At 46.2% G+C, this 11,309-nt stretch overlaps 1 protein-coding gene across 1 annotated transcript; it reads left to right on the forward strand.

Moving 5' to 3' along the window:
* The first annotated feature begins 493 nt into the window (after positions 1–493).
* On the forward strand, positions 494–3,060 carry LRATD1 (LRAT domain containing 1). The gene is made up of 2 exons (XM_032214053.1): positions 494–736; positions 1,827–3,060. Exon 2 carries the CDS (start codon positions 1,864–1,866, stop codon positions 2,737–2,739), a length of 876 nt encoding a protein of 291 aa, XP_032069944.1. The 5' UTR covers positions 494–736; positions 1,827–1,863; the 3' UTR covers positions 2,740–3,060.
* Positions 3,061–11,309: the final 8,249 nt, after the last annotated feature.

Genomic DNA, 11,309 nt, shown 5'->3' on the forward strand with positions numbered 1-11,309 from the left:
GTAACGTTGAAAGAAAAAGCTTTCAACCTAAGCGCGGTTTGGAAGCCTGGGAAGATCGCAAGGACAAATAATAATAATAACGACAACAGCAATGATAATAATAATAATAGGTGAATGAAATGCGATTAATCGTGGCATGGTTATGCATTACCTGGTGGGCTACCTGCTAGGGTAGGGGGCGGGGTGTTAGCCCTGGGTTTCCCTTCCTACACCAAGGGCAGCTTGACATCTCAAACCCCGCCAAGGGAGCCGGGGGATGCCAGGCAGAGGGGGGGGGCTGCCCGGGGTCTCAGCCCCCCAGGAGAAAAAGCGAGAGGGAGGGAGGGGGGTAAGCAGACGGCGGGCGTCTGGAATCCCACCCTTGGAGCTCCCGTGATTGACACCCCAGAGGATGGCCCGAGCTTTCCAAGCGCAGAGCCGGGCAGCCAATGAGCGCGAGCCGGGGGCGGGCCTTGGCATCATCAGGAGTATCTGTGACTTTAGACTCGGCGGCGCTGCTGAAGGGGAGCCCAGAGCCCAGCCGGACGGCGCAGGTGAAGGGCGTGCGAAGCCAGCCAGCCAGCCAGCCAGCCAGCCAGCCAGAGACCCGGAGCGCGGACACTCGGAGCCGGGGGGGGTCGCCAGCGCTCGGACGGCGGCGGGTCCTGCTGAAAGGGGCCACCCGGCTCCACCCCATGGCGACCGAAGGACTTTAAAGGAGTTCTGGGGGGCTTGGTCGGCATCTGGGCGATTCCGGGTACGGATTTCGGATCCTTCCCACCTTTGCATGGCGTCGCCGCGTCTCACGCTCGCTTTGCTGGGCCAGCTTTTGCTTTTAGCCCGCCCGATTTTTCACGATTATTATTTTTTCCGGGCCAGGAGTTTTAAACAAAAGGGCAGAGCAACCACCGAGCTGGGAGGGTGCAGAAGCGGGACGTGATCAAAGCCAGAGAGCGGCGGCGGCGGCGGCGGCTTGGAAGCTCCCCGACTTCTCGGCGAGAAGTGGCGGCTGCCGCTTTGGAGAAAGAGGAAAGGGGAGGACGACAACTGGAGACAAAGCGAAGGGGCGGGATGGAACCTCTCGCCGGGACACCGCAAACCCACCCCGAGCCCGGCCCGGACGGGGTTTTGGATTCTTTGGGGAGAGGAATTGAGGCGCCGTCCCGAACAGGCGACCCCCCTACCCCCCGCCGCCTCTCTCCCTTTTTTCCTCCGCCTTTGTGCACCACTAAGTCTCCTAGGAGCAGCAGATCGGGGCGGGGGGGGGGTTGGTTGGCAAAACAGGGCAGCCCGGGGGAGGGGGGGCTTCTCGCAACCCCTGGAGACCCAGGAACCCCCTCCAGCAACCCCTGGAGACCCAGCAACCCCTGGAGACCCAGGAACCCCCTCCAGCAACCCCTGGAGACCCAGCAACCCCTGGAGACCCAGGAACCCCCTCCAGCAACCCCTGGAGACCCAGGAACCCCCTCCAGCAACCCCCGGAGACCCAGCAACCCCCTCCAGCAACCCCCGGAGACCCAGCAACCCCCTCCAGCAACCCCCGGAGACCCAGGAACCCCCTCCAGCAACCCCTGGAGACCCAGGAACCATCATCCCCTGCCCGTCCTAAGGGTTGGGTCGGGCAGAAAGGGGTTGGGCGTGTTGGGGGGGGGTATAGCAAGAAGCATCAGCCGGCGACAGTTTTTTCTCTCTCTCTTCCTTGGCCCAGACGGGACGCACCCTCGGATCCCCCGTCTCGGCTTGCGCCCCTTTCCGCGCCGCGCGTGTTTTCATTGTTATGCTCCCCCACCCCACCCCTGGCGTTCAATCTCCCCTCCTCTTATTTCTTCCTCTCCCGTCTCTCTCAGATCCGGCGATCCCTGCTCTCGCCGCGCCCTGTCATTGATGGGAAATCAACTGGATCGCATCACTCACCTGAGTTACAGCGAGCTGCCGACCGGGGACCCCTCGGGGATCGAGAAAGACGAGCTGCGCGTCGGCGTGGCTTACTTCTTCTCCGACGAGGAGGAGGATCTGGACGAGCGAGGCCAGCCGGACAAGTACTGCGTGAAGGGCTCGAGCAGCCCGGCTCAAGAGTCCCCCACCCGACACCACCACCACCACCACGCGCCGCAGCTGGCGCTGAGCGAGACCCAGTTCTCCGCCTTCCGCGGCCAGGAATGCATCTTCTCCAAGGTGAGCGGAGACTCGCAGACGGGCGATTTGAGCGTCTCCCCGGCGTCTTCCCTGCCTGCCCTGTGCAAGCCGGGAGACCTGCTGGAGCTGCTCTACCTGGGGCCGTCCGAGCACCCTCCGCCGCCCCCGCAGTGGGCCGTCTACGTGGGCAACGCTCAGATCATCCACTTGCACCAGGGCCAGATACGGCAGGACAGCTTGTACGAGGCGGCCGCCGGCAACGTGGGCCGGGTGGTGAGTAGCTGGTACCGCTTCCGCCCCCTGGTGGCCGAGCTGGTCGTGCAGAACGCTTGCAGCCACCTGGGCTTAAAGAGCCCCGAGATCTGCTGGACGAACTCGGAGAGCTTCGCCGCTTGGTGCCGCTTCGGCAAACGGGAGTTCAAAGCCGGCGGGGAGCTCCAGCCGGCCTCGGGCTCTCAGCCTCAGCAGCAATACTATCTCAAGATCCACCTGGCGGACAGCAAGGGACACACGGTGCGCTTCCAAAGCTTGGAGGACCTCATTAGGGAGAAACGCAGGATCGATGCCAGCGGGAAACTGAGGGTGATCCAAGAACTGGCCATGGTGGACGATGGCAAAGAATGAAAAGCGCCAGTGGGGAGAAGGGAGAGCCTGTTTGCTGGGCTTCTCCCGCCTTTGCTCATCCTCCTCCTCCTCCTCCGGTCTTTCCGGAGGGAAACCCCCTTTGCAAACCAAACCAGCGGCTGCCCTTCCCTTGGCCTCGGCCGGAGGTCGTTCCACCTCTCGCCAACCGGGATCGCCGTCGCCGTGATCCCGACGACCCGGAGGGAAGGGTGGAGACGGGTGGTGCCGGCCAACGCGATGAGCAAAATCTGCGGACAAACTCACTCCATGTTCATCATACTTCCCATCCTGCTTAAATAAAAAAAGATGTTTAAAAAAAAATAACCCCCCCCCCCTTTTTTTCCTTTAAAAGAAAAAAACGTTCCTGGCTTTAATTCCTAAGAACCATAGTGATTTTTTGTTGTTGTTAAGGTAAAAATGGAGATTAGTTTATTTGGAGGGTTCTACCTGTTCTTGTGAGTGCAAGAACTTTTGATGGGGTGTTGATGTGGGGGACGGAGGGCAACTTGGTGCCCTCTTGATATATTGGCTGCAGTTGACCTTGGCCTTGATGCTTTGAAGTCCACTATGCCCAGAGGGAGGGCAGTTTACTCATTTACAGCCTGGCAATTTTATGGGATGGTAAATCTTGTTGTAGAATTACTCACCGGGTGTTTTTAAAAATCACTTTCCTGAAAGCTCTTTTATCAGTTTTCCAGAGTGTTAGACGGATATAAACATGGAGTAGAATTGTGAAGGGGGGAAAATAGCCATCTGATGCAATGTACATTGTTTTCTGAGTAAGCATGTAGAGCATGCATCGCAATAGCAGTTTGAGTTCTGGATCTGACTTTTATGCAGCTGTGGCCACAAGGACGATTACAGTCCCAGGGAGATACAATCTTCATCTGTTTGGGATGGCACTAGGTAGTGAAGGGTTGTGTAGCCGAGGTGGCGCAGTGGTTAGGGTGCAGTACTGCAGGCCACTTCAGCTGACTGTGATCTGCAGTTCAAATCTCACCGGCTCAAAGGTTGACTCAGCCTTCCATCCTTCCGAGGTGGGTGAAATGAGGACCCGGATTGTTGTTGGAGACAATATGCTGATTCTGTAAACCGCTTAGAGAGGGCTGAAAGCCCTATGAAGCAGTATATAAGTCTTAACTGCTAGTGCTATTGCTATTGCTTAAGCCATTGCATGGTTAAAATAGCAAAATAATAATAATAATAATCCTTCAAATTAAGCTATGTTGGTGTCTGTGTAGCATTTCCTCAGTGACCTTGACTGATCTTGAAAAAGCTAAGCAGAATGCGGTTGGTTAGTATTTGGATGGGGGGCCACCAGGAGATCCTGGGTTACGCTGAGAATTTTTAAAAACAAATCTGAAAGAATGACCCAGAAATCCCTTATATGGCTATAAGGTCACCAAGTAATGCTTCATCTTTATTACATAGTTATGATTTCTTTTAAGAGGTAGCAGTTGCCTTCCCTGCCTCCAGCAATTAACACTGCCTCCTGTTTCGAGTGCAGATTTTACTTTATGGTAAAGCCATGTGGTGTTATTTAGGGTTGCCTGATGCCAAAATGATAGCACATCGGTGGTAACATTGGCACATAAATGCTGTGTTGATTGAACTTGTATCCTTTACAGTAATTACAACAGTTACATGTAGGAAAGTCGCAGCATTTACATAATGATATCACATGTTTCAGTGTTTGGCACCCTGCAAAAGACCATGTGATAAAAATGGTTCCTTATTTATTTACTTACTTATTAAATACTTCCCATCTTGCTATCAATTACTGCAGAAGAAATTGGATCTGTTTTGTTTCCTGGAATTTCAAGAGTAGTGAAGGGGATTTAGTCCCTTTATAATGCCCTCCTGCCGTTCTGCTGTTTTTGTTTTAGACTTCACAGGCATGGTGTGGCTAAAATTGGGAAGTTGGGGCATAGAATTTCATTAAGCCTATCCTATGTTTCAATCAAGGGACCAAGCAATGCAGATTAAAAACACCCTAAAGCTGCAATTCCATACCTATATATTAAGGAACACCCCCACATTAAGGCAACTGGGTCTTGATGCTCCTTGTGATTATACCCTATGAAATATAAATATTTTGTCATGGTCTTCTCAGACCTTGGGACTGCTGCTTTTAGAATTCCCACTTCCCTCTTAAATTCTCTTGAATGTGCATTCTAGGTGTTTCAGTCAGGGCGCGACTGGGGAAAGCAATCTTGGACGGGATCAAAAATTACAAGGCACACCATAGAAAGGGTTAAAACTAAATAGTGTGGTGGGCAGAACAAGCCTTAAAAAGTTGTTCTGTTAAACACATCGGAGGGGATAGAAGGAGGTTTTCTTTCTAAAGAGCCAAATCAAAGATTTTAACTTGTATTTCACTTGATAATGTTCTTAGTGGTTTCCTAAATGTTTCCTTCTGCTTGGAAGGCATCCATGTTTCAGTGATCTAACAAATTACTTTAATCCCATATGCATTCTTTGGGACTATTATTTTTGAATAAACGTGCATAGGACTGCGCCACTGGTTATTTCTCCAGTTATATATAGTAGGCTGCTTGAGGGGAACTGGGGGGCGAAAGACTTAATCTATTTCCACAATCCATACCTTTCAAAAAAACCTAATAATAATAGTGACGGAAACTAACAATAACATAACCAAACTAATTTAGCTTGTGGGTTGGAATTCTCATGTTTCTGTTTTAGATTTACTCAAAAGTAAGTCCCTCTTGTCTCTAGCAGACTGTCCTTTCAGGTAAGCAGACCCAGGATAGCAGCCTTTTTGTTATGCATCTACAGTCAAGACACAATACTGTCTTGATTCAGTGAGATTTATCCTGAAGTCAATATGTAGGAACTGTACCGTTAGATAGAACTAAGCCAAATAGTTTTGCGGTGGGGATTGATAACCCAGGAATCAGATTGAATGCAATATAATTATGTTTTTTGTACGTGTTTCTTTGGAATAATACTTGAACTCTTCTCTGCAATTACTCCAGCGTAATAATCATTTTTCTTCCACGGGCCGACTTTGATTAAGTGATTTGTGGATCATTTCAGCTTTGGACTCCCACGTATTATTACACAGCTACTGTATGCTGCTCTGTTCTCTGCCTCCCCCAGAATATTCCTCCGGAAAACAAAGGAAAGTGAGTATAGATTCCAGACAATAATAAGCTGTTCAAGTAGTGACAGTTCTTTGCAAGGCCACAAAGAGAGAGCTGCTGAGTTGCTTGAAATTCAAACTGATCGCAAGCCCTGTTTGGTTCGACTTCTTTGTTGTTGTTAAGCACAGGAAATGTACCTTGAAACAGCGGAGTGCCTCATATATTTCAAATCTTTATTGTCTATCCTCAGTGTTGATCAAATCTGAGTAAAGGAAAAACCGTGACATCTCCCAAAATAAAGTATTCTGAGTGGAGTACGTTCTAATTATATTAACATGATGTTTTTGTTCAACGGATCAATTTCTTGCACATAATACTCCTACTCGGAAGGCTTATTAAGCAATAGCATACAAAACTATGCATTTCTTTGCCTTTCAGATTGCAGTCTTCACATGTCTTAGATTAAAGAATATTGCCTCAATATATTATTTACTGTAGAATAACTGACCGGCAGTTGAATAGTGAGCATGGCAAAAATACATCACACCTGAGGCTCGGGTAGGAAAGAGAACTGACCTCCAGTGTTAGCTGGTTTTATTAGTTTCAACGTTTCTGATCTGTAGAAATTCATTAAAAATAAATAAGACGGGCTTTTACTTCCTTCAAATGTAAAATGCCTCCACCTTCCAGAATAATTGGACTTCACTCCTTAGTAAGGGTATATTATGTAAATGTTCTAATGCATTGGTGTCAAACAATGTTGTCATGTGATGTATCCCAGTCCCGTCCCCCCGCTAAACTGGATCATGTGATGTATCCCAGTCTCCCCCCCGCTAAACTGGGGTGGGGGTGTTCAGCCCGTGGGCTGTGAGTTTGATACCCCTGTTAATGGAATAACACCTCTTTCTCCCATTTGAATGATGTCGTCTCAGTGATGTCAGCAAGAGATATACCTTCACCAGAGCCTTTCCTCTTAGGGGTAACACCTGAAAAAGACTTCTCCCCCTTTCTTAAATATGTGATGGCTGAATGAATTAAGCTTCTTAAGGCAAAAGGCTTGAATACCTTCCAATCCTGCCTATTTAGCAAATACTTTATCATTCCCTTTGATCCCACTCCATGCTCAGATTAATCCATTCTGCGTTGTTTTAAGGGATCTTGAAATAAGGAACAATGCTTGCTACAAAAGATTTAGGCAGCTAGCTTTGTGTGTGGTTTGTACTTCGCATCAACAATGGTTACATATTGGTTATGTGTTTTCTGCAGTAGCATGCCAATTTCTTGGAAGCATTGCGATTGTGGGTTAATATTTTTAATGGGAAGTGTTGCGTGTGTTAAGCCTCAAAGCTAGATCAGGACTTGAAGTTCATTCCTTAAAATTTACGTTAATAGAATTTTATAGAGATCCCTGGAAAGGATGTTTGTGCATGCATATTTTAGAATCTAGGGTCCAAAGTATATTCCATTTCAAGTACTGATTTCAGATTGACACCACTTTAAATTTGCACTTGAGTGAGCATTGCAGACTTTACAGACGCGAAGAACAATCAGCATTTAAGCGTGTTTGAGTCTTTCTCAGAGCCAAATATTTTGCCACGTATTTGCTTCCGCAAACTCTTCCAAGTCACTCCTGAAATGAAAATTCCAGTTTGCAAATAAGTTATTCTCACACTGGGATAATCGTAGGAATAAACTGCAGGTGGTCCTTGACTTATCAACAGTTTATTTAATGACTGTTCAAAGTTACAACTTGAATGGTGACCTATGACCATTTGTTTTTCACCTTTACAAACATTGCAGCGCTTCACGAGATCGAAATTCAGACGCGTGGCAACTGGCTCATATTCATGAGGTTGTTGCAGCGTCCTGGGGTTACGTGATTCCCCTTTTGCAACCTTAAAAGCAAAGTCAGTGGGGAAACCAGATTTATTTATTTGTTTATTTATTTGTTTATTTATTTGTTTGTTTATTTATTTGTTTATTAGACTTATATACCGCTTCATAGGGCTTTCAGCCCTCTCTAAGCGGTTTACAAATTTTTTTTAGCAAATTGAGTCAGCAACTTGCCCCCAATAATCTGGGTCCTCATTTCACCCACCTCGGAAGGATGGAAGGCTGAGCCGACCTTGAGCCGGTGAGATTTGAACTGCTGAACTGCAGATCACAGTCAGCTGAAGTGGCCTGCAGTACTGCACCCTAACCATTGCGCCACCTCGGCTCTTCACTTAACATCCGTGTTACTAACTTAACAACTGCAGTGGCTCACTTAACAACTGCTGCAAGAAAGTTCGTAAAACGGACAAAAGGCACTTCAAACAAATGCTTCACTTAGCGACAGAAATTTTGGGCCCAGTTGTGGTCGTTGCCTGTAATTCATTTTGGATTCTTGGTTTGTCTGATCTTAGTTATAGGACTAAGACTCCCACAACTAAAAATAGCAATTATGCATTCTTGCCCATAGCGTAGCACCATTCAGAAAGAAAAATGCTGAGAAGGAACAATTTAGAGAAGCCGTTCTCCTCAAGCTCAGCTTTCAATATATAAATAGCGATACACTTGGCTGAAACTCTGAAATTGATCCACACTTCAGCTAAAAATATTAAGCCAATCTGGTTCCATTGGTTTTTATTATGATAGGGTTTCAGTAGCACTAAATCATCTTAAAATCCAGGCACCTGGTTTACGTGGGTTTTGCAATAGACTTTCATATGCTTAGAAGTTAAATAGCTACTTGAATTCTTAAAGCTTTCCAGGGCGTTGTACTAAAACTAATAAAACGATTGGATATGATAACCCCTTTTTAAATAACTCCCCTAATTCTATCTCAACTTCTCAATTTGGACTCTATCGGATCTCCATCATGAGTCTTTTGGCAATCTAGGATGGCAATTTATCAAGAGCTGAGTAACAATAATGAACATTTGGCTATAATAATTAACAGTTAACCGGATGCCATGTATTTTCCTTCAATTTGGTGGACTGCATATTGTACAGATTTGATTAACGTGTTATAATTTGATTAGAGTAAGAGAGAAAACTTGTTCCTTCTGATTGTGTAAACCGCACCTTGTGAATCCTTACAAAACCTCATCCCTTCCAGAATTTGCAATACAGTAGGCAATATGCTCATTTTTGCTCAAAAGCAATAAAAATGAAGAGTGCCTTAAAAGAACGGGGATAGACAACAAGGTGATTTGAGCTAACCCCCAAGGCACTCAGTTTCGATGGCCAATGGTAAGAGATTGTGAGAGTTGTAGTATCTAGTCGTAACTTATAAAGCCCTTCATGGTATTGGATCTGGGTACTTGAGAGACCGCCTGATGCCAATTATCTCCCAAAGACCCATTAGATCACACAGATTAGGCATCCTCCGGGTTCCGTCTACTAGCCAATGCCACCTGGCTACTACCCGGGGGAGGGCCTTCTCTGTGGCAGCTCCAGCCCTCTGGAATGAACTCCCCGCAGGGATTCGGACCCTCACCTCTCTCCAGGCCTTCCGAAAAGCCGTCAAAACCTGGCTTTGCCGGCAGGCCTGGGGGTGATGAGTTCCCCTCCCCTCTCGACTTGTATGGTTGTGCGACTGTTGTCTACTTTTATTATTTGTATTTTGTCTTTTATGTTCCCCCCCTTTTTCCCCCTTGAATTGTTCTCCGCCCTGAGTCCTCCCGGAGAAGGGCGGCATACAAATAATAAAATACAAATACAAATATCTGGAGGACAGGTTGTCTCTGTTTTCCTATGGGGGATGATTGAACAAAAATGCTTTCTGTGAGTAGAAATTTCTCAGTGAAAGTATCTACCTCTGGGAAAGTGCATATAAAATAGATTTATTAGGAGAAGTGCACACAGAACAGCACAAGGTATATTCATGTTCATGCTGTCTTTTTTTTAATTGGGTCCAATTGGAACAGACTGAAATCATTGTATAATCAGGAAAATGATATTCAGAGTGAAATAGGTTTGTTCATTCCTAATGATGATTGTTCATCCCTATTCTTATGTGTGTCTAAGAAATAGAACTCAGACATGATACAATGTTCTACCAATCTAGAGCCGAGGTGGCGCAGTGGTTAGGGTGCAGTACTGCAGGCCACTTCAGCTGACTGTTATCTGCAGTTCAGCGGTTCTAATCCCACCGGCTCAAGGTTGACTCAGCCTTCCATCCTTCCGAGGTGGGTGAAATGAGGACCCGGATTGTTGGGGGCAATATGCTGACTCTGTAAACCGCTTAGAGAGGGCTGAAAGCCCTATGAAGCGGTATATAAGTCTAACTGCTATTGCTATTGCTATAATCTGCAATCCTCCTTTCCAGCTCTCCCCCGCTCCCCACCCCCAACCTGTGATCAGAATAGCATGCATATTAGGGAGGGCAATATAAATCTTCCAAAGGCATTGATGATCATCCCCCAAATAGCCAGCCTTTCTGCATCTCCAATGTACATCGTAAAGTTCCAATTGTAGTTAAGGTTGCTGTTTTCATCCCAAATTACTGATTATGCAGACCTTCTCTCCTTCACTCTGATTATTTGCACAAGGTAGTGGATTACTCAGAAGAGGAAGAAATTAATTAATCATTATCCTGATCCAGCCAAGTGCAGTGAAGCACATTAAATTCTGGGTGATTTCACCAGCCGAGTTGCATAAGGGCTTAAATGTTTCCCACTGAACAGTAAGCTTTTAATCTGAAATCCTTTGCTCCCAGTAATAGCGCATCATTTCTACCAGAAAGACCAGTTCTGCATACATGGGATTGCGAAAGAAGCTGTACACTTCTGGCTGCAACGTACTTTAGGATTTTTAGTTAATTATGTTTTCTTGATTTTCTGTTTTCAGAGCATTTTTAAAAAGTTATTAATTTCTCCACATAATACCAATTGATTTCTTATTATGGCAGTTCATCTTCCCTTGATTTTCCTATTCTAAGCATTGTTGCAATATCTTTGTAGAGCTTTCCAAGCCTTGCTCAATCATAATTTGCTTTTATAAAACTTAGCAGTTTAAGGCAAACGGCATGAAAATTATCTTTTTCCCAAGACGTCCAAAGAGTGTTACTAAATTTAGCTTGTTAAACAATAGTTATTAAACCAGATTTTCTTTTCCATTCCTTTTTTAATTTCCTGTTAGGATGTCTGTCAGGTTGGGCGGGAAAATAAAATCTGTGATGATAAGAGGAAAAACTAATGGAATCAGAAACATAGCAGACTTATAAAGTAATAATAGGTGGATGGGGCTAGGCTTCAAAACGAATTCCAATAAGTTGTCCTGGAGCATACAAAACATTGAAGAGAACACCTGACTGCAGTTCTTTACAAATTATATCTTGTCTTTTTCATTCAGCAGCTGCCATTCAATCTGGGGAGAAGAGCTATTCCACAATTCTGCTGTTATTTTTTCCCTCCTGTTCATCTGTCATTCACTGATGCTGCTTGAAGGCTAAACCTGCTGTTATTGGCTTAATCAACTTTC

The sequence above is a fragment of the Thamnophis elegans genome, chromosome 3 (assembly GCF_009769535.1).
Source record: "Thamnophis elegans isolate rThaEle1 chromosome 3, rThaEle1.pri, whole genome shotgun sequence".
Classification (NCBI taxonomy): domain Eukaryota; kingdom Metazoa; phylum Chordata; class Lepidosauria; order Squamata; family Colubridae; genus Thamnophis; species Thamnophis elegans.

Coding starts and splice junctions, on each gene's coding strand:
- LRATD1 (XM_032214053.1), top strand. CDS start 1,864: ATGGGAAATCAACTGGATCGCATCACTCACCTGAGTTACAGCGAGCTG.